The 24,308-nt window shown below is 36.1% G+C and overlaps 2 protein-coding genes across 4 annotated transcripts in view; one reads left to right on the forward strand and one right to left on the reverse strand.

Annotated features, from left to right (window-relative positions):
• Positions 1-16,491, reverse strand: part of LOC110447570 (bromodomain-containing protein 3-like) — a 43,511-nt gene extending 27,020 nt beyond the window's left edge. Inside the window, exons 1-11 of one of the 3 annotated variants that reach the window (XM_021493350.1) lie at positions 16,092-16,491; positions 11,532-11,668; positions 11,127-11,235; positions 10,362-10,541; positions 9,372-9,518; positions 8,481-8,549; positions 6,785-6,862; positions 5,634-5,960; positions 5,059-5,316; positions 4,191-4,286; positions 3,556-3,657 (exon numbers count right to left, since the gene is read on the reverse strand). In XM_021493350.1, the coding sequence (XP_021349025.1) occupies positions 3,556-3,657; positions 4,191-4,286; positions 5,059-5,316; positions 5,634-5,960; positions 6,785-6,862; positions 8,481-8,549; positions 9,372-9,518; positions 10,362-10,541; positions 11,127-11,235; positions 11,532-11,551 (1,386 nt within the window). In that variant the 5' untranslated portion in view covers positions 11,552-11,668; positions 16,092-16,491. Of the gene's footprint in view, positions 1-3,555; positions 3,658-4,190; positions 4,290-5,058; positions 5,317-5,633; positions 5,961-6,784; positions 6,863-8,480; positions 8,550-9,371; positions 9,519-10,361; positions 10,542-11,126; positions 11,236-11,531; positions 11,669-16,091 lie in introns of all 3 variants that reach the window. The other 2 variants (XM_021493349.1, XM_021493351.1) reach the window with 2 other exon arrangements.
• A 188-nt stretch (positions 16,492-16,679) lies between these two features.
• The window catches only part of LOC110447572 (WD repeat-containing protein 5), a 20,130-nt gene continuing 12,501 nt past the window's right edge, over positions 16,680-24,308 (forward strand). Inside the window, exons 1-2 of the mRNA XM_021493352.1 lie at positions 16,680-16,799; positions 18,386-18,544. Coding sequence (XP_021349027.1) covers positions 18,398-18,544 — 147 coding nt within the window. The 5' untranslated portion in view covers positions 16,680-16,799; positions 18,386-18,397. The remainder of the gene's footprint in view (positions 16,800-18,385; positions 18,545-24,308) is intronic.

Consider the following 24,308-nt stretch of genomic DNA (forward strand, 5'->3'; position numbering starts at 1 on the left):
GTTTAATTTTGTTTAACGTCCTATTAACAGATAAGTTCATTTAAAGACGGGCCTCCATGTGTGTAGTGTATGCAAGAGACAGGGTACTTTGGTGTGCTCAGCAGATTTGGTAAATATGATCAATACCCTATGTTAAATACACAATTGATAGAAGTCTGGGCTTTACAATAAAGATAGCTCGACTGACTTATCAAAATTTAATATCGTCAATACTTAGTTATATGGGGTTAGAGGAATTTGGATTAGGAAACTACTAGTCAAACTGACCAGTGTTTTTTTTAATAAATTTATAGCATGGAGGTAATATGTAGCCATGGCATGAAACAGTCTCACTTTCGGAAAGCAGACTGGGATTATACATGACATTTTCTATCACCTGATTGATTAAAGACTCAATCATTGCAATAAAGCTATGGTCCTTGCCCAATATTTTCAGGTTTATGGAATCACCAGTACAACTGATGTTTGTAAGTTGCCTTTTTCGGAAAGAAAAATTTAGTGATGGGGCATTGTTTATATGGAATAGCCCGAACATGATCCCTAGTAAAATAATTGTTCAGGCCAAGATAGTGTTTGGTTTAATTTTGCTGAACGTCCTATTAACAGCTAAGGTCATTTAAGGACAGGCCTCCATGTTCGTAGTGTATGCAGGAGACGGGGTACGTTGGTGTGCACAGCAGATTTGGTAAATATGATCAATACCCTACGTTTAATGCACAATTGACAGAAAATCTGGGCTTTACAATAAAGATAGCTCGACTGACTTATCAAAATTTAATATCGTCAATACTTAGTTATATGGGGTTAGAGAAATTTGGATAAGGAAACTACTAGTCAAACTGACCAGTGTTTTTTTTAATAAATTTATAGCATGGAGGTAATATGTAGCCATGGCATGAAACAGTCTCACTTTCGGAAAGTAGACTGGGATTATTCATGGCATTTTCTATCACCCGATTGATTAAAGACTCAATCATTGCAATAAAGCTATGGTCCTTGCCCAATATTTTCAGGTTTATGGAATCACAAGTACAACTGATGTTTGCAAGTTGCCTTTTTCGGAAAGCAAGGTTTAGTGATAGGGCATTGTTTATATGGAATAGATAATGGTTCAGGCCAAGATTTGGTTCGGTTTAATTTTGTTGAACGTCCTATTAATAGTTAAGGTCATTTAAGGACGGGACTCCATGTGCATAGTGCATGCAAGAAACAGGGTACATTGGTGTGCTCAGCAGATTTGGTAAATATGATCAATACCCTACGTTTAATGCACAATTGACGGAAGTCTGGGCTTTACAATAAAGATCATCAATACTTTGTAATATGGGGTCAGAGGAATTTTCACATGGAGCAAGTATTACCCGAAATTGAAACTACTAGCCAAACTGACCCGTGTTTTTTTAATAAATTTATAGCATGGAGGTAATATGTAGCCATGGCATGAAACAGTCCCACTTTCGGAAAGCAGACTGGGATTATACATGGCATTTTATATCACCTGATTGATTAAAGACTCAATCATTGCAATAAAGCTATGGTCCTTGCCCAATATTTTCAGGTTTATGGAATCACAAGTACAACTGATGTTTGCAAGTTGCCTTTTTCGGAAAGCAGGGTTTAGTGATGGGGCATTGTTTATATGGAATAGCCTGAACATGATCCCTAGTGAAATAATGGTTCAGGCCAAGATTTGGTTTGGTTTAATTTTGTTTAACGTCCTATTAACAGATAAGTTCATTTAAAGACGGGCCTCCATGTGTGTAGTGAATGCAAGAGACAGGGTACGTTGGTGTGCTCAGCAGATTTGGTAAATATGATCAATACCCTACGTTTAATGCACAATTGACGGAAGTCTGGGCTTTACAATAAAGTTAGCTCGACTGACTTATCAAAATTTAATATCGTCAATACTCAGTTATATGGGGTCAGAGGAATTTGGATTTGGAAACTACTAGTCAAACTGACCAGTGGTTTTTTTTAATAAATTTATAGCATGGAGGTAATATGTAGCCATGGCATGAAACAGTCTCACTTTCGGAAAGCAGACTGGGATTATTCATGGCATTTTCTATCACCTGATTGATTAAAGACTCAATCATTGCAATAAAGCTATGGTCCTTGCCCAATATTTTCAGGTTTATGGAATCACAAGTACAACTTATGTTTGTAAGTTGCCTTTTTCGGAAAGCAAAATTTAGTGATGGGGCATTGTTTATATGGAATAGCCCGAACATGATCCCTAGTGAAATAATGGTTCAGGCCAAGATAGTATTTGGTTTAATTTTGTTTAACGTCCTATTAACAGCCAAGGTCATTTAAGGACAGGCCTCCATGTGCGTAGTGTATGCAGGAGACAGGGTACGTTGGTGTGCTCAGCAGATTTGGTAAATATGATCAATACCCTACGTTTAATGCACAATTGACAGAAGTCTGGGCTTTACAATAAAGATAGCCCGACTGACTTATCAAAATTTAATATCGTCAATACTAAGTTATATGGTGTCAGAGGAATTTGGATTAGGAAACTACTAGCCAAACAGACCCGTGTTTTTTTAATAAATTTATAGCATGGAGGTAATATGTAGCCATGGCATGAAACAGTCTCACTTTCGGAAAGTAGACTGGGATTATTCATGGCATTTTCTATCACCCGATTGATTAAAGAATCAATCATTGCAATAAAGCTATGGGCCTTGCCCAATATTTTCAGGTTTATGGAATCACAAGTACAACTGATGTTTGCAAGTTGCCTTTTTCGGAAAGCAAGGTTTAGTGATGGGGCATTGTTTATATGGAATAGATAATGGTTCAGGCCAAGATTTGGTTTGGTTTAATTTTGTTGAACGTCCTATTAATAGTTAAGGTCATTTAAGGACGGGACTCCCATGTGCGTAGTGTATGCAAGAAACAGGGTACGTTGGTGTGCTCAGCAGATTTGGTAAATATGATCAATACCCTAGGTTTAATGCACAATCGACGGAAGTCTGGGCTTTACAATAAAGATAGCCTGACAGACTTATCAAATTTAATATCGTCAATACTTCGTAACATGGGGTCAGAGGAATTTTCACATGGAGCAAGTATTACCCGAAATTGAAACTACTAGCCAAACTGACCCGTGTTTTTTTAATAAATTTATAGCATGGAGGTAATATGTAGCCATGGCATGAAACAGTCTCACTTTCGGAAAGCAGACTGGGATTATTCATGGCATTTTCTATCACCTGATTGATTAAAGACTCAATCATTGCAATAAAGCTATGGTCCTTGCCCAATATTTTCAGGTTTATGAATTATAGTATCTAGAGCTTGGCCCTATGATTATGTTTCTACCAATATTTCTCAAGATTTTTAATTATGTACATGCTACTTGTACCTTATATGTAAGGGACATGCACAGAAATATATTTTAATATGTTAGAATTGAGTAACTTATCAATGTTTACGATGATTTTTTTTTTATATAGGATGGCAAGAATAGAAACGATAAAAAAAGCATGTTAACATTTGAAGATTGTCTGTCTCTTCCTTTTTCATGGTATACTATGTACTCACTTTAATGGAGCCTAGGTCCATAGGCTTTTTAATAATTTCATGGTAATCATGTAGACCCAGAAGTGTGGCATCCACTGGCTTATAAAATGGCCAAGCATAACTCTGCAAAAACAAAGAACATTGAAATTATTTGAAGACAAAATGAAGGCAAATGCCAAAAAATATGAAACATTCATATTAATTGCCACGGACATTCAGGGATTTTTTTTGCTCAGATGAACAGCTGAATACAGGCAGTCTCTCTTTGCTAAAAAGAGCCTCATTTGACCAAAAAATGAGGAATATATCCCTAATAAAAAAATCTGACATTTTCCAAATTCATAAAGGAACAGGCTGTTGAAAAATCAAGGTAAAAAAATCTGACATTTCATTAAAATATCTTTCTAGACGGGCGTTATCTGCAAAATTTATTTTCAATTGCAAGTATCATGTGGAGTTAAAATTTGGGGCATATGACAGAAAGCCAAATATATTAAATTGTAATGTTTACCCTTTCAGTTTCACAACAAATTCCCAAAATACATGACTTTAAAAAACTTCTGATAGCTATTTTAGCCTTCTTTGATTTACTCATTCTGACAATGGAATTTGCAAAATAATAAAAGTTTGAATAATTCAATATTGCATCGACTTACAGCATGCTTTTTAGCAAACAATTCCTTGACAAAATTACTGCAATACTTCAACTGTGGAGAGAGCTTCCCTTTCTTATTCTTCATGTTGTGTTGTGCCTGCAATAATTTACAAAAACAAACACGGTATACATCTTTGTTTCAACAGTAAAAAGAGAAACAAGAAATAATTCACTTTGTTTCACATTTAGATATTACCTAAACTTCATTTTTGAAGCTCATAGTACAGGATTAAGATTATTAAAGAAAATATTCCATTATGTCTTAATACAAAATGTCACCACAAGCACCAAAGGTGTACAATTTTATATCCAAAACAATAGCCATCAGCCTAATTGAACAAGCTCAACCAGTACTTCACCAAAAAAAAAGGGGGAAAAAAGAGAGAACATTTTCAATCCTGAGTTTCCTATGGCTACAGCACCAAAGATAATATATTCTTAAAGAAAGATGTCTGGCCCCTGGTATGGGACCAACATGAATTCTCCAACACTTGGAAGGTTTCAAGTTTGCTATGTGTTGACAAAAATATAAACTAGAAAATGTCTGTAAGAAATCAATTCCCCCACTGCCATGTGAAATTAGTTTCAGTGTTCTTCAAAAAGTTACAACCACTTTGATCTCGATACCTTGAAACATGCACACACACAGGGTACTACACTTAAAGTTGACAAGTTGATTTTAATATTCATGTTTTTTCTGTCTGTTATTACCATCTCCATAACATAGAATGAAGTTGCTAAGTGTTTAAATTGAATCACTTTTCCAACACTAAACCAGTGTTGGTGGACAATAGCATGTTTTGATAAAAAAGTGCACCATGCACCGATATCTTTCTGATGGTAAGAACCATCTTAAAATTAAAATTCACCTGTTCTCCTACTGGCTCTTCTGAAGGTAAATCTCGTTTCGGTTTTTTTATTTGCCTATTGCTTTCCCTCCTTGCAGGAGTAACCTTTGCTGGGAGGACCTTTGCTGGGAGGACCTTTGCAGACAAGACCTTTGCAGGAGTAACCTTTGGAGAAACCAGTTTTTCTACTTTGGGACTTGGATCAAATACAGGATCATAAGGTGAGGATGACACAACAGGGGTTGTTGTATCAGCTTTCCGCTTTACTCCTCTCTTTGTCTGAAAATACAAAAAACCAAAAAAAAAATGTTATCTGGAGTATTGGTTTTGGGATAAAATTATGCAATGACGATACTGTAAAAAAAAATTTTTTTGTTGAAATGTTCTTGTCGACTCTTTCTAAACTGATGACAGTATGAACATTTTTGTGTTTGCATGTGCAATGGTTCTGAAATCTACATATTCTATATTATCTAAAAGGATTTCCACATTTTCACAAAATCTTCCCCTTTTTCAGTAGTGTATTTGAATTGGCAACATGAAGATCACAACATCTATCCTATGTTAAATAGTTTTCGGATCAAATGAGTGTATACCTTGATTGGTTGTGATGGGGGAACAATTGCTGGCTCTATGGCATCGTGTGTTGTATTGAATTGCGTTGATTCCATGACAGTATTGGTTGATGTGGTTGTTGTTGATGAGATTGATGCTGGTGCTGCAGTGACAGCCGTTGTGGATGATGGGGCCACAGCTGCAGTAGTTGGCTGAAGAGTAGATGAAGGGGTGGGTAAAGGAGGTGGGGGTACAGGTTTAGCTGGTTCAGCATCAACAGGCTTGGCATTGAGAGCTTTGCTGGCTGTAGCACCAGACAGTTTGGCAGATTTGGGAGTTTTTCTTGCTTGAGGGAGAATTTCTTTTTCCTGTGAAAAGAAAAAAGCCGGTTACAAATTGTATACTATACATTTTTTAATGTTCATTACAGGCATGAACTATGAAAACAAATGGTATAAATTTAGCTAATAAGAACATGAAAGTGACGATATACATGTGTACATAAATATAGTCACCAGTTTCATGAAAGGAAACAGTGTTCCTTTCTTAGATACCAAGAAACTGTAATTAAACCTGAAATTCATTATTTGTGCCTTTGTTACTACTTGAACACTTACTACCTAACCTGCATCAATTAAATAATTGTAAATGCTTTATTTTAAATATGATTAAATATTCATCCTAATGATTCTACTGTTTTCAAAGTTTCTTAGGTTTTAAGTAGTACTTCATACAAATGTCATTAACTGAACTTGCACCAATTGAAATTACTGGTGGACACCCTATTCATAAACATGGAAGAATGAATTTAATTGTAAATGGTTATTTATTTTTTATACTATTCCATCTAGTTCAGGTTACTTAAGGGATATTCCATTAAAACATACCCCTACCTCCCGGATGGCAAAATATAGAACTTCTGTGCATGGTTGGTGCGAGCAAAAGAAAGCTTCTGTACCACATGCTGATCTGGAGAAAATCACTTCTGTTCATGGTCTTTTATTATCCTTCATTTTAAATAACATCTATGGCATTGTTGCAATACATTAATCCTTCAGCTAATCTGGGAAGACAGCATGTGTGTAGTCATTTTATTTTGTGTTCTGTCTTTTTTTTTTTAAATTTCAATGTCAGGAAACGCTCGCTTCGAAATCGCGACCGTCTCAAATGGTTAAGGGGAGATAACGCTTACATTACATACGGGGCTTTCAAAAGAAGATGGCGGACTGGAAAGCTTTGGGTAGCAGAGTACAGTAGAAATGGCCGAATCCTAAAAATAAAGGGCATGTCTCGGATAAACATGGAAAGCTGATTCATCCTGCACAACACACCTACATATATATATATTTATAAACTATTTTGAATGTTTTTTTTAGAAGAATGATTTTTTTCTTCAAAAAGTGATTTCCCCAGATTTGGAACTTGTGAAAACCATGGTTACGACATCAAAAAATGCCAAAACAAACAAGATTGTTAACCCAAAATTTGACCCCCGCAAGATTTTTCTTTCTTTCTTAAAACCAGTCTAATATCAAATATCACCTAACCAGTAACAGAAATACTCACGTTTTAGCATAGGTCATACCGGTGGATTTTTCACAATATATACAGATGTGTCGAGTTCAAAAGTAGACTACATAAAAACCTAGCTTTTGTTGTGTAGATACAGATTTGTAAATGGCCAAAAAAGTAGTCTCAAACCAAACTCGTTTTTTTTTAAATATGAAGCCCACAGTTTACTTCATCATGTAAATGCCAATTTTAGTGCCTTTTTTTTTTTAAGGTTTTGATACATGTAATATTACAGGGGTTATTAATTGTACAAAAATATCACCCGTGGCCACCGTACGCTACTGTACACTGCTACCTGGAGTGTGGAACACGGCAGTTTTCGTATTAACCGTCAAACCTGTCGGACCACAGTTGTTCGTTTATTAAATACAGTTGGACCTAGTTATCTTATACTGCTTTCAGGCGAGTTGTGACAAAGCCTCGAAAGGCCTGCATAAACATTTGCAGGTTTGCCAGGATTTATACCCGAAATTGTTACATTTATAAATGGTCAAACCGGTTGTTCCGCATAAACGAACAGGCCCCAGGCCTGCGACTGGCTAGAGTTGAATGAGTAAGGGACCGTAACAGGGAAATTTAGAGGTACAACTCGAATTTTACTTGAATGTAAGGGATTTATCTTTCAAAAATCGACTCATTCATCAATAAGCCGACGTATAAATCAAGATGAAACCAACTGAGTATATGATTACCCAAATGTCAACGACCACATGACGGTCAATTTTCCCCCCTTATAGGTTCGCAATTGATGATATATGGAAATGCAGGTGTGTGTGGCCTCTGATTTGGACTCAGAACAGCATGTCTAGTTTTTGGCCGATAGTTTACAGATGAAAGTCAGGTGCACCTAAAGCTTTTGGTAATTTTATAACAAACAAAACACGATCAGAGTTATAATACATCATTTGGAATTGACACTGATGTAATATATATATATATATAATTTGGATGATGCAACAAGACTTGAATATACAAATTAATAGAAATATATTGCTTCTATGGGTGGTCCTAAAACCCAGAAATTAAGTTCTATGCTTTGTACCTCCTGGAAAAAAACACTGTGAGTGGTCCCCCTGAAAAAAAAAGTGCCTTCCGGGGGTTGTGGTGTAATTTCATAGATCCAATGACAATGAAGGATGAACAACAATCTGTTCAGCAAGAGAGCAAATTATGATGCATTCCTGCTGCAGCATTTGTGATCTCAAGAGCATTTCATCACATTTTCACTGGCTTCTAGTGCACTATCATAGGTTACACAAATTTGTAGCAATACATGTAAAAATGTTGAACAGGTTTGCCTTTATTTTTTTACTTACTTCAGAGGGCATCTGAGCAACCTTCTGCAGAAAAACTTTTTCTAGCACTTGAGCCATGAGTACAATATCCTGCAAGTAAATGTATAAACTGATCACATACATTGTATTAACTAGTACGAGCTACAATAAATTCTGTACAAACATGATAAAACTGTATCCATCACCAAGCTGTTTACCGATTCACAATATATAACAGTATTGCTGAATCCTACAATAGCTTAAACATTCAGATTTTCTTTTAATATCTTTTTGTGCAAATAGCACAAGTGTAGGAATATATTCAGTTTTATTAGAATATCTTCAATAAAAAAAATTGTGACCTTGATTTGAAAATGATCCATGGCAGTAAACATTGATAGTGCATTCAAGATTGGCAACACACTACAGTGTAAATACTTTTGAAGGGAAAAATGCAGTATTTTTTATCATCTTTTCTTATCATTTCATCAAAGTTTTGATGCTTTATTTAGATACACTTTCTTGCTGCCAGTTATTTAAAAATCGTTCCATTTAATATGCAAGAACTTGAGTAGATCCACCCATTGTGAAATATGATTCATTTTTTTAAGTTCAAAATATACTGAATAAGCCAATTCTTCTTTTACGTTATCTTTTCTAATAGTGTTATCCTTTTAGACTTCCAAAATTCTTAAATAAACATACATCCAATTGATCCATAACGCCTTTTTTTTTTTATATATTTTCAATCAAGTAACTGCATAATTTTTATTGATCCAACCGCATACATATACATGTCAATGAAAATTATGGTGACAGCATGGTACGAAAAGCTGATTGCATTGGAGTATCAACAAGAATATTGCAGGGCAGAACAATGTTTGCCCCTCCCATGCCATACTTACAAAAGACAAGGACCACAATAAATCTCACCTCTCCAGGTTTGTTGTAAATGTAACAATTTGTAAACATCTGGTTAAAGTCTTGTATGCATTCTGTGGCAGAGAAGTAATAATTGGTTTCCAGTCTCTTCTTGATAGATCCTAGATCCATAGGATGTTTGATTATTTTGTAGTAATCCTGTAAACAAATATAACTGAGAAGTCAGAAGTTTCTAATTGCAGCTTTTTTTGTAGCTGTGACATAGGCAGTAATAATGAATATGACTCGGAAGCATTTACCAATCTAAAGACAGAATTGTGGAAGTGCCAGCTGTATCGTCAGACAGCAATTTTGACACTTTGATTATACAACTAAACAACAAATTGGTCACAACCAGTACAAAAACAAGAAATATTGTCCCAAAATCAGAGAACCAATCATAAAAGAGTAAGTAGTGTGATCTCCAAAAACACTGAACTAGTCATTTACCCGATATAAAGGGATCTAGAGACTAAAGGTATCAAGGATATAAAGTTTCATCAAAATTCTTTAGTATTTTCCAAATAAGAAGCCAAGAAGGCATTTGTTGCTCACCTGGAATTTTTTTGGCAATCTTCGTAAAATATTTTTATTCAAAGATTATAAACATAAAGGGGTACAACATCCTTCCTAGAAGAGTAGGCTTTTAAATTAACACCCAATTACTCCCCTTCAGCTAATGCCAATCAGCTCTCTGGGAAGCTGCACTTATACCAGCTGTTTTGATCCAATAGCTGGTTTGTGCTTTACATCCTGTTATCAGCTATGGTTATTTAAAGACAAGTCAGGTTTTGCCCCAACTGCCCAACATAGGTCTCGAACCCCTCAATCTATTGGTGGAGGGCTAGTGATCATAGATGTCAAGACACCTTAACCACTCGGCCAACACCGCCCCTACGCTTGTACACACTTCGGCCCCTACACTTACAAACTTCCTATATACTAAACATTATCAGCTTCCTCTATTTTCCTTCTGCTTGCAAATGCTTTGTTTCTACTCACTGGCAAGTTTAAGGAGTCTGCATCTACAGGTTTATGGAATGGCCAAGCATACTGGTGTCGCCACAGAGCTTTCATGACTGACTTTTGAAGATATTGCAGTTGATTGGTACTACGTCCGTTACTGGTGGAATTCTGGTTTACAGAACTTGGTGATGCCCCATCATTCAAGTCGGAATCATTCTAAAAAAAAAGTTTTGTCACATGGTAATTGTAAAAGTGTACTTAATCACTGAACATAAAATGACAATGCTGGTCATCAACATAATATTAAAAAGAACCTAAAATATTCTGTCTGTGGGACAAGTTACAGTCACCAGGTTCAAATTTAAACATCTGATGGATTAACCAAGGGGTTTGTCATAAAAGTATGGAGTTCCACCCCAACTTCCTGTAGACCTTAAGTTTCAGTTAATGCTTGACAACAGGAAATTACTTGTCATTGAATAATACCCATCATAGTCTAGGAAATAACTTAATAGACATCTTCGACTAATAAGTGATTCCCATAGACCGTACCTAGTGTTTCGCATGGCGATTGTTTATGGGTCTACTGTAAAGTTTGAACACTCCGTGATTCTCATCAAATACAGCAAGTTTCAAAATATCCTGTGGAAAAGGTCACAATGAAATGTGATCAAATTGATAACAAAAATATGGCTCCACTTTGATGCGGATCCAGGCCCAGGACATATACTTCGCAAATTAAAAACATGGTAACTATCAAGAACCAAGGTCAACTGAAGTTTCTTTATATCAATAACATACCAAGTTGTTTTCCATCTTGATGTCCGTGGACCTTTCTGAATCACTTGTGTAATTATATTCACTGGCAGAGTTGTGCCTGCCAGGGCTAAGAATGGAGTCGCCTCCTTCCCTGAAACAACCACATACAAGTTAGTGAAGATGCTGCAATAAATAACAAATTTTAAAACTGTATTTGATTTTTTTTAGATTGTCTGGCACCTGCTGTTAGTGTTACCAGCAAATAATGGTAATTCAATGTTTTGAGAGTTTTTATGACGTTCTAACAGGTGCAAGTGATAAAAATTAAATTTCTGAATTTGCTGAAAATGCTCAAGTCTCCGTGTCATTGATTTTGCACACAAATATTTCAACAAATTTTGGAGCTTTACAGTAAATATTTCTAAATTACAGTATTGAATTATTTACCTAGTCATGTCTGTCTGCATTATCTTCCTGTCAGACAATGGGAACTGTCAGGAACACTAAATTCCTCCTGGGAAACTTTTACTTTCCCAGTCATCACAAGTCAAATAAGGCTTGTGGAAAATTGTAAAATCATCTATCTGTAATGAGAGAAAAGATTTCGAACTAGGACCTTGTCATACAAAATCATATGTTAAGATTGCTTTTTGATGCAAAATCAAAGTCTATGACAACACTGTGATAGTGGAAATTAATGTACCATTATCATGTGCCATGTACGCCAATGCAAGCTCCCCAAAAAATCCATCATATCCCATACAAGGATAGATAGTTCAGGATTTAATTTCTGTTCAGGGAATTTTTATTCAGTTTTCCTTGATTGAAGGTGTTGTGATGCAATGTCGGCACTCCTGGGCGACATGTGTAATCAATATCCCATGCTCCGTAGACACTAGTCATAATTAGATGCCTAAGCTATGATGTAGCATATTGCACAGCCCTGAATGGTGGAGATTGCTACAATTCATTGCTATAAATATAAACATTAGACGAATCACAATTCAACGAAATGCTCTCGACTTGATTTGCATTTAGTTTGATAATGTTTTTTCTAGATTTCCAATATGTCACATGAACTGCAGATTAATTGCAAGGACATTTTCCTCTTATATCCCTATATACCTACTTCACTTGTCGGTAATATTTGAGCTTCTCCCAGGGGTTAAGTTCACTGATCCAATTACAGTGCACTGCACAGGTATACTTCGGGTTTCATAAAGATATTTTTCTTAAAGATTTACTTATTTGAACTTAGATATGTGAATATAATGGTGATCTTGAATTGTATTGCACAACTTAACCCTTAGATTGCTACCCAGATTTCTAAGCAGAGGGACACCACTGCTGAATTAATTATTGAAATAAATATTTATTTACTTGATTTTTCAAATGTGCATAACTTGAAAAATATTTGTTATATGTGAATAAAAGTTCAATGAAAATTGTTCGTTATTGTTTCCAGTTTGTTTTAATGTTTTCAATTCTAAAGTTGCTTTAGTATTTACCTGTACAGGTGGTAATAAAGGTAAGGATAGGTGAAATTTTTAATTAATCAGATTTAAGCACAAGATAATTTTGAAATTATTTTTGTCAGCTAATGTGATTGGCAAATGATAACAGAGATAGCAAACTTCATTTTTGACATAAGACGCTGTACATTTACACAGAGATTCTCAGGTATTTCATCAAGACTTGCATGTGATTTGCTACAGGTTTCAGGTCGTCATTCAATATATTTACTGTCACACTCGGCATATAGACATATCTTAGCTAAGGTCTAGTTTATGATTAAATCATCGATAAATAGTTTGAATAAATCAATCGGCACATAACGTATCGCGGTCAATGTTCAATTTGGCCTCACCTGCAGACGACATGTGCGCCTTGGTCCGCCGATATTTTTCAGTTTGTGTAGGGCACAAAGCCTTTCATTGGAAAGTTACATATTATATTACACCGAAGTATTTCCACATCAACCATGTCAAACCCTTTATTATCGTTGTATGTGATGCTGGAGAATAAATGTTTACCATCATATTCATCGCCTCAATCCGCCATTTTCATGACATTTTTTTCTGTTTGAAATTCTCTCCCACACCTTCGGTTATTACTAGGGTACGCTGCGGGGAATATCGAAAATAATGACAAAACAACCAATCCGAAGACTTCTACTATATGCGTTCGGTCATGGTATAGCAATAATCCGATTTTTACACTTCATGTTTACTGATCAAAACCTATGGACCGAGAAACAGCATATGCCGAGCATAGCACAGACAACCCAACTGATCAGAACGGCATATGCTGTGCGTAGCAGCCTTAAGGTTAAGTGAGTGATACAAACTATTTTTACTTTTATCTTTAACGATAAAAAGAGAATCCAGAAAATCTTAAACTGGAAATTGTGAACTTATTTGGGGAAAAGGGTATGCTTTATTCATTGTTTGATGAAAAACAATGAATATTACGGTGCAAAGTCAATAGAGGCGTCACGATTCGCCACAATGCACTTGTACCACAATTATTTATGTTCGGTTCGTTTCACGATATTTTTTTCCTGATTTTCGATAGTCACGATCTGAATATTAGTGTATGCCGCTTCAGCAGAAACGTCTACAAGACGTTAAATTTCATTGAATGATCTCTAAACCCTCAGCCAAACTTCTGCGAGGATACAATTTTCACAAAGTATACATAACAAAAAGGCGGACCGCGGTAAGGAAATGAAAATTTGTGATGCTCCGGCAAGCTTCAAATCAAAAGTGTGGAAACACTTTGGGTTCCTGTGTATCGACGGCATATATATCTTATTTTGTTAATATTTTAAAATAAAGGTGTTTCGAATCGAAATAATCAAATAGTGGTACAAATATCAAGATACGTATTGAATAGTGGGTAAAGTGTATCGTGACAGCTCTATAGGTCAATGGTTCAGTTTTGTGGTTATTTTAGCATTGAAGATGTTCCTCAAACATTGTAAACATTTGTTTCAGCTGCAGCTAACTGCTGCTGTCAAATCCTTTGTTCTGAAATCAGAGGGATAAACAAGAGCATCTCTCAACCAGTTTGTACGAAACTATCTTGAGAAGGGGATTGTCACGAAATTGGAAGAAATTCACTTTCTGAAAATCCATGCATTTACGCTATGAAAACTTGGCTAATGCATAGTTCTAATAAGTCTGAGTTTCCTTTGACATATAGATGTCTGGTGAGGGGCCAGAGTACACTGCTATATGAAAACTCGAGTACTCTGACACCGTTTGGAATTGGGGAACAACAAATCAACAAAAAGATGCGGTCCGGATATCTTCTAAACAAAGAATACATTCCGTTTCGAGTCCGGATCAGTACAGTTTGTTGATTAGTTACCCCATGACCTACAAAAAGCTGTTGGCGATTATAAGATCTGATTTGGATGAATAAATAATCCATTTATCGATATATGCAAATTGTCATAGACTCGTAAATTTTCGTTGTCAGCACCTCATAACTTGCAGATACCAAACGGTGTCGGATAATTCCATGTTTTCATATAGCAGTGCGCTCTGGCCCCACACCAGACATCTGTCAAAATGTTCAAGTCTGGTGTTAGGGCCAAAGGAAACTCTGGCTAGGTTCTACATAACCAGATCTGCCCTTAATTTGCACAAGAAAATTTTGAAACTGTCAACCTGACCTCTACCTCTTGAGTCGTTACTTTCTTCAAAGCCTAAGATAACCGATGATCTGGGAATTACTTCTAGTAACTTAAGGTAAAATAATGCCAAAATATACACGAACATTGTTGATACCTATTTATGGCACATCATTGCGTGGCGTTTAGATACTGCATTTACATATTCAATGTACCGCAACACTGCCAGATTGGTAAAAATCCACATTAAACAAGTAATATTGACAATGGCCTGCAAGTTTCCTCCAATCATTTGCTCAGCATCAAACATGCTCTACCGAAGACTAATAGGACATTGCTACCTGTGATCAGCAGATGTCATTACACCAAAACACCTGTTTGTAATATATGAAGCGAATGTAAACATACTGCTGCCACATTGTTGGAAATCTGCATGGTATGAAGTCTGCACATCAGGATTTCTCTGAACAGAACCAAATTTGGTACACGCAAACATTTCCTTGTGGACAAGGTACCTATTTTATCTAACTGCACTGTACAATCTGATTTTGTTGAGAGTTTGACCCAATTTCACTCAACTACAACTTCCTCTCCATCAATATTCATCTACAAAATGAACTCCAATTAGTTTTTTATAATGGGAAAATACCGAAATAGACCTCCAAAATACTGTATTGTATTAAATTAAGATTAACCATACACAGCAGCACCATCAGCCCTCCCCCATTTCTTTTCAGAACTATTACACGACTAAACACAAACAAAGTTATCCAAAGCATGTTTCAACTAAGCTGTTTAAAATAAGCACGATTCTTTACACAAAGCATCATATGCTTATGAATCAGAAAGAGCATCTCACGTGGTTCCGGAACTTGTAATGCAATGGCGAGTCTCGTGCAACTTCAATGAAAGATCAACAGCAAATATTGCAATAATAAATGGACACATTCAATAGGCTTTAATGCATAAAAACAATAAATATAGTACTCGTAGTCTCGAGCACTACTCAAAACTTGCTAGTGTGCCATTCAAACGTTCGGTCGTATCGACGATACTGCCGATGTTCAGGACCCTTTCATACTGTACTTCCGTTACAATGAACGATGTTTATTATAAAATAGAGCTTTAATTTCATAATTTCGTGTGCTGTTTTAATGACAGCGGATTCATAGATGTTCGAACTATGTTTGGGTCAATAATAATTATAATTCTTAACGATATCTAGGATTATTTTCGTGAAAATCCACGGAGCCCAAATGCGAAACTGTATTCTACAATGGCGGCATTGCACAAGAGTGTACTAGTCACGTTTTTAGAGCCATTGCAACGAGTTCCAGAGACACTGAAAATCAAAAATTTACACTAAGTACCCTGAACTGTTGGCCGGGGCATTCTGCTGAAACCTTTGCAGTGTCGGATGGCTCTTCAAGACCATTCTATCCGCTAGATTCAGCAAGGCTCCATTATCATCCGTCAATAACATTACCAACCATCCCGGCGACTAAATAGTTTATATACCCAAAATTGAAAATGCGACAATTTCATTGGTCAATACGCGTCACATGATTTTGACCTATTTCAAAATATCCTTATTTCCCAGAAATTAAGAAGTTTTAGAAGATGCGAACTACATGTTAGTAATCATGAAAGTTTTAGACTAATCTCTACATCAAATTCGGAAATTATCCTAGGTATATTCGACATAAACTTCGATGGTTTCACACGCACAAATGACGACTACGTCCAATATCAAAGTTGGTCGTACATGATTGGTCAACAAAATCACATGGTAAAGTTGAAGTTCAAAAAAGTAAACTTAAAGTGAGAATCCTTTTTCTAATTCATCAAAAATTGTTCTATGTAGAAGAAATGTTTGAATCTGTAAGAAAAACGTATTATCTTTGTTAAAACTATTTCTCATCGCAAACCGGCAAGCCAAAATCATTGCGCATGCGCTTTTTCCATATCCCCATGTGCAATGGAGAACAAGAGATAGCGGGACTTCCTCGAACACGACCTACAACTGGTTACTTTGATTATCAGATAGCTCCCATTTCCGATATTTAACACAAATTACCGTAAGTTGATTCATACACTTACAAACGTTTTACAGTGTGGTATAACTCTTAAAAGCAGCACCACACCTGCTATGGTACCTCTGTTTACATTTGGAAATACCCTGAGAGCTGATTTCTACTGCCGGTACATAGTTAAATTTCATAAAAACATTGTATTGTATTTTTTGCGCATTATTATTTTGTTAATAATTTAGGCTATATGTAATGCAACCCAATTTACATTCATGCGATATGTCTCTCAAATAACTTGCAATTGACAGTAATTGTAGAAATATGGGTTGAAAAATAACTAAGTCTAAGAAGGGAGGACCCAAATTGGATCAATTTCTGCAAAAATACCTCTTAACCAACAAATGTGTCAACAGTTCAGTTATAACATTGATGAAGCCAAAAAATACATAGCCACGTATCATTTTTGTCTACAGATAGTTAATTTTTAAATTAAAATAACACCATAAGTTGTATTTAAATTGTAACAGATGAAAAAATTGCCTCCGTCCTTTTCATAAGTCTTTGCCCCCAAAGACAACTATTTACAACCCAGGTTTGGGTATCCCCTTGCCAAGCGTACACCATTTTGGTCTTAGTGTTGCATGTGAAGAAGGCAATGTGTTGTTTCTGAGACAGGGACAAACCATCCTCGATACTCAGGGGTTATGTTCACTGTGGTTGACTCTGCACCCGAGAAATATGTCAAAGTAAAATTGAAGGCTTAGTGTACACCACCTTGTGGATGAGACGAGATCACTAGTTTGATCATTTGATATACATCAAAAGAATCTATCAGTCACATAGCAGTTTATTGACTGGCTTTGAAGTCAGGTGTTGCTCCTCTGTCATCTTCAAGGGACATGTATCAGCCTAGCGATTGGTCAGGATTATTTTTACATTGTACCAATCAAATAGCTAGCCCTGTGCCTTAAGTTTTGCTATGACATATTCCAGAGGTGAAGAGAGCGAAAGGGAGTGTAGCCCCTTAAGTATTGAGGATGGGGACAAACAAAAGTCCCTAAAAATGGAAGTTGTTCCAATCGTAGCAACTGGTTTAACTGTTAGAATTGTCAGTATAATGTAACCAGGCGGAATACTATTGTGCCTTAGGCATGGTATTTCAGTGAGTTAGCACTGTAAAGTTGGCATCAGATCTGTGCTATTGCAATGAGGCGAAAACACTTGCATACCCTGCCTCCACAGCACACATACACACAAGCACACATATATTACACACATCAAGGCATATCCTTAAATGACCTTAGCTGTTGATAGGACATTAAAATTCATGCATGCATTATTGGCGATATGGTTTGTCAATTCAATTACATGTCTACATACCCATATAAAATGTTAATACATATGTAGAATGTTTCTAGTTTCCTGAGTCTTATTTCTTCATGAAAGGTATCGGGTAAATACCTTTCATAGCATTCACTTAAAAGAAATAGAGTATTTGCTCCATTCAATGAAATATAATGGTTATTAATGAAAATGAAAAGAATATCTTAATTCACTTTTTCCCATTCTTATAAATTTTCAAACCGTAAGAATAAAGTGGCTTGATGAATAAATTCCATTGTTTTTTTTTGTAGGATATAAAGTAGATGTCTACACCAGAAGGCAGCAAGATGCCTGAATCTGGGGATGTAAAGCCACCTGTTACAACTCAACCTATCACAGGGGCAGTCCCTTCTGGAGCAGCTCAAACCAGTACTGTTTCTGCACCTAAACCATCATCACAGGCACCTCAGGTAATACTCTCGTTAGTGCTTCTGGTCTTGCGAACAATTTGAGCTTATGCATACTAAGCATCAAGTCGTCGAAGATTTTTTGAAACAATTTCTTTTTCTTTACTACTGTGTGGTATTTCAATGATTGCAACTGGCAAAATCCTAGGTGTGAGAAATTCAAATTTAAACAAAATGGGAGGGGGATGAACCCAAGGGCTGAGGTGCAGAGCCAAAAAGGGTAATCACGTCATATTAATTGAAGCAATTTCAGTGTTCTCCCCAGGCTATTTTAGCATTAAGGTACTGTTATGCATGAATTTTGAGCCGCTATGCATCATTACTTTACTCTTAAGCATGCATTTGGCCGTTACTCATTGAGATGTATATATAACGACACAAAAACGACGGAAACATCAAATTCTCACAACATTGATAACCTCTTCTCCCCTTCTTGATTAAATCTAGCTTTTAATACGCCTGTTGTCTTACGGGTCGTGTTATGGTATGGGCTGCATTGTCCGTCCATCCGTTTACGTTTCCTTGTCACCGCTCTCCTGCCTTCATTCATGAACATATCTTGATGAAACTTGGTTCACATATTGCATTGTAATATATAGGGCTGTCACTATATATCAGAAAACAGGTATATCGCAATTCATGGGTATAAAGGTTCAGCAATATTTTTCAAAAGCATATTTTTATGAATCTGCTTGGTGTTTTAACTTTGCAAATTACTTCAAATTCTAACAGATATGCTAATAAGCATAAAGCAGGCTTTTCATAGGTCAAATTTTGTAATCGATGATGGTTGGTTTGACAAAAATCTTTAATCTATGTGATCCATATTATATATGATTAAGTTTGATAACATTCTGACAACAACTTATTATCAAATTGAGCACATCCTTCCTATGACAATATATCGGGATGCGTATAGCAATATATTCATTCTGTATTGCAATATATGATTATGGTGATACACTCTTGGCGTATTGTGATACCCCTATCAATATAGCTCAAACGAGTTCATATTTCAGAAGTTTATGTGCATTTTTCGTGGAGTTATGTCCCTTCTATTGCCAAATAAGGGTGTTGTGTAGTAAGCGAAAGAACTTTTTCCATTAATTGCTTTCAAATTTTGTACGGTAGCTGCTAGAAGCAATAATATTCAACATATATAACGGGTTTTTCTGTCGAGTTTAATTTTTAGCGTTTTGGCATATCACACTTGACATAGCAAATTGTAGTTCAAGACTCCTACCTCAAAGCCAAAGTTCTAGTTTTAGTAATAGCAACATTGACCACAAAAGTGTATTCTGAAACACAAAATAGTTTGCACCATGAACACAGTAAATGAATGGCAAGGTCACAGTAACCAACAAAACGTTAGCAGTAAACACAATTATATTATATGTCACTACCTGCTTCCAATATATCAATACCCTTCTGAGGGTCTGACGGGCGTATCATGCTTCCGCTCATGTTGCTCTTGTTATGGTTCTCTAGGAGCGATACCCTGATCGACGATCTCTGCCCTGCAGGTAGATTTACCTGTGGGGTTGTGAACTACCGGTACCTATAGGTGTGAAACATTAGACCAGAGTTACCTATGTGTAATTCGTCTCATTAGTGATATCTGTTAATTCTCCAGGCTTCAATCTATTTTTAGGTCACCTCAGCTTTGCTCAAGTGACCTATTCCAATCGCTTTTCGTCCGTCGTCGTCCGTCGTCCGTCGTGCGTCGTGCGTAAACTTTTACATTTTCAACTTCTTCTCAAGAACCAGTGGATGGATTTTTTTCAAACTTGGTCAGAATCATCCTTGGTAGATGAGGCTTCAAAATTGTAAAATTGGGATTCCTACCCCCACCCCTGGGGCCAGGGCGGGGCCCCAAAGGGAAAATTATCCAATATTTCAAAAATCTTCTTCTCCAGACTCACAGGTACTACAGTGATTTTCTCTACGTGGAAAGAAAGATCATCAGGGGCTTTACTTAAATTGTAAATTTCAGGACCCCCGAGCTATCCGTTCTCCCTTGGGGAGGGGGTAAAGTTTACTATAGTTTATATAGGGAAATAACACTTTTGGGTATATTTTGACAACTTTCTGTAGGAAATTATTTTTACTTGGTGAGAATTATCCTTGGAGGTAGATGGTTTCAAATTGTAAAATTGAGATTCCTACCCCGACCCCTGGGGCCAGGGCGGGGCCCCAAAGGGAAAATTAATCAATATTTCAAAAATCTTCTTCTCCAGACTCAGAGGTACTACAGTGATTTTCTCTACGTGGAAAGAAAGATCATCAGGGGCTTTACTTAAATTGTAAATTTCAGGACCCCCGAGCTATCCGTTCTCCCTTGGGGAGGGGGTAAAGTTTACTATAGTTTATATAGGGAAATAACACTTTTGGGTATATTTTGACAACTTTCTGTAGGAAATTATTTTTACTTGGTGAGAATTATCCTTGGAGGTAGATGGTTTCAAATTGTAAAATTGAGATTCCTACCCCGACCCCTGGGGCCAGGGCGGGGCCCCAAAGGGAAAATTAATCAATATTTCAAAAATCTTCTTCTCCAGACTCAGAGGTACTACAGTGATTTTCTCTACGTGGAAAGAAAGATCATCAGGGGCTTTACTTAAATTGTAAATTTCAGGACCCCCGAGCTATCCGTTCTCCCTTGGGGAGGGGGTAAAGTTTACTATAGTTTATATAGGGAAATAACACTTTTGGGTATATTTTGACAACTTTCTGTAGGAAATTATTTTTACTTGGTGAGAATTATCCTTGGAGGTAGATGGTTTCAAATTGTAAAATTGAGATTCCTACCCCGACCCCTGGGGCCAGGGCGGGGCCCCAAAGGGAAAATTAATCAATATTTCAAAAATCTTCTTCTCCAGACTCAGAGGTACTACAGTGATTTTCTTTACGTGGAAAGAAAGATCATCAGGGGCTTTATTTAAATTGAAAATATCAGGACCCCGAGCTATCCGTTCTCCCTTGGGGAGGGGTTAACGTTTAATATAGTTTATATAGGGAAATAACACTTTTCGGTATATATTTTATATATTTTCAGCAGAAAATTGCTCAAACTTAGTCAGAATCATCTTGGGTAAATGAGAGTTTTACTTTGTAAAATTAGGATTCCTGCCCCATCCCCAGGGGCTAGAGCGGGGCCCCAAAGGAAACATTTACCAATATTTTCAAATTCTTATCCATTGATGACATGACAAGTATTGTATTTCACTTAGTTTACATGCTGATTTCCACATCACATCTAAACAATAAAATAAAGCTACCAGTATCTATGATATAACTCAGGTGACCGCTAAGGCCCTTGGGCCTCTTGTTTGATATTCATATGTGACCAAACAATTACACCAAAAAAAAGGAAATGCAAACACAGAAGTACAGAAAGTAGCTTTCAGAAAAAAAATGTCTACTGACCTAGCTACCTGTGCTGCATTGTTTTTAACCATCAAATTTCAATGCTTGAAATAAGTAAGCTTTATGAGAAGCTTATATCAACTTGACGTCATTTCTGAGACAACAAGATAAGTTAATATAGATAGTGAGATAGCATACTACACATGGCGTCCATATTGTTTCGATAACCTGAATGATCTTTTTGACACCAAAATTATAAATGGCACACATGGTTTCCTAATTTGACAGTAACAATAAGTAATAATTTGAACTGGACAATTAGATAATTTAATTGGATAACTTTATCAAAAATTAATGTTTTGATAAGTTAATATTTTTGTCAGGTAGGCCTGGTTAATCTCATTACAAACAAAAAATATATCACTAAACTAATCCTAAATTGGATTGCCGACAGGTGACCATCTTGAATTTTGTGAGAGTTCAAGATTGTTAGTGCTATTTCTCTGAAAATACTAGAAGGATCTATTCATATTTCACATATAGTTCCCCATGGTCCCTGGTTATTCATATCTAGTTATGAGACTGATCAGAGAACCAACTTTTGCTGGTGGGCGCTAGGATCTTTTGTCATATTTAGGGGCCAAAAACAGCTTATTTGGACTTGGGTTAAAGTTTTTGAGAAAGTGTTTTTGTGCAGTGGTGGATCACCACACTCATTAGCTGCTGAATATTACAAGATTCGGGCATTTATATAGAGAGTGCAACCAATATGCTGATCCATTATTCTAGGGGCCAAAAGGGTTTTCTTAAAATTCAACTTGGTGTGGATCATTTTATAATGCCATGCATATTTCAAAGATTTCATTTACTATATATTAATTGCAAATCTCTTTTATTGTAATATAATATTCGGATATACATCTATATGACACTAACTTCACTGTAGCCCATATTTTGTATGGTTACCTATATTGTACATCTCCAAAAAATGATACTAAAATAATTCAGTTTAACAACCTACAATATGTTAAGATACATGTATTGCTATTGATATTTACTAACTTAAAATATATCATGAATAGACGAGCTATGCTATGTTCTTAAACAAGACTTTTTTAGTTTCTAGCTCACATGAAAATCCTGTAAGCTACTGCTATCCATTTGTCTGTCATCCATTGTGTGTTGTCTGGCAATGGTTAACCTTTACTGCATTTTAAACTATAACTAAAATTCTATTGAAACATATTGGGAATAATCTTAGTAACCAAGTTCTTTTTATATTGAACTGGAGCCAATTTGAAATCTTATATGGCCACACCACACAGCAGCCAGTTTGAAATATATTTAATTTTTAATTTGAACTAAAATTCTACTGAAGCAATTTTGCTGAAATTTTATGCAAATAATCAGTGTGTGGTCCAGACCAAGTTTTGTTAATTTGGAGTCCATAGCAAATCTAAAAGGCAAGCTATCTTGAATATCTATTTTGAACTCAAATTTTATTGTGCATGGTCCATCCAAATTCATATTTTGGAACCAAATATTGTTAATTTGGAGTTGATTGGAAATTTAATAAGTCATCATGGTAGCCATCTTGAAAATGTTTGTTTATACCATTAACTGAAATTCTGCTGAATCAATTAGCTGAAATGTTATAGAAATTGTCTTTGTACGGTCTAAGTCATTTCCTAATACTTGGGAGCTCATTTAAAATCTTCTTGTTGATACCAAGGACCATGTGGAGATGGATGACTATGGATTGCTGTCTATACTTTGCCTTGTGTTATTGAAATCTTCACTTGAAACTACAACATGATTCATTAAAACTTACAAATTCAAGAATCAATAATTAATGCCACAGTGAAGTGGTTCTTTAATTATATCCAAATAATCGTTTGCTTCTCATCATCTCAATTTGAATTTACAGCCAATCTTCACTTGTGCTTTTTATCTATTCCTGATTAATTTTACAATCGATTCCTGATTAATTTTACACTGTAAAATTGTTTCCATATTGATGAAAAATTAACAAGGAACAACAACAGAATGCAGACCAAGATCTTTTTTCTACACAACATGTTGGAAACTTTTAGTCTACAATTTGTTTGTTTGTTTGTTTGATTTTGTTTAACGTCCTATTAACAGCTAAGGTCATTTAAGGACGGCCTCCCCTATGTGCAAGATGCATGCGTGTAGTGTATGTGTGTGTATTTTGGGAGGCTGCGATATGTTCGTGTTTGTCTCCTTGTGATAGCGCGGAACTGATGCCGACTTTATAGTGCTACCTCACTGAGACATACTGCCGAAGACACCCAGCAGGACGCCCCACCCGGTCACATTATACTGACAACGGGCGAACCAGTCGTCCCACTCCTAATTTGCTGAGCGTTAAGCAGGAGTA

Source organism: Mizuhopecten yessoensis, unplaced genomic scaffold, assembly GCF_002113885.1.
Source record: "Mizuhopecten yessoensis strain PY_sf001 unplaced genomic scaffold, ASM211388v2 scaffold3459, whole genome shotgun sequence".
Classification (NCBI taxonomy): domain Eukaryota; kingdom Metazoa; phylum Mollusca; class Bivalvia; order Pectinida; family Pectinidae; genus Mizuhopecten; species Mizuhopecten yessoensis.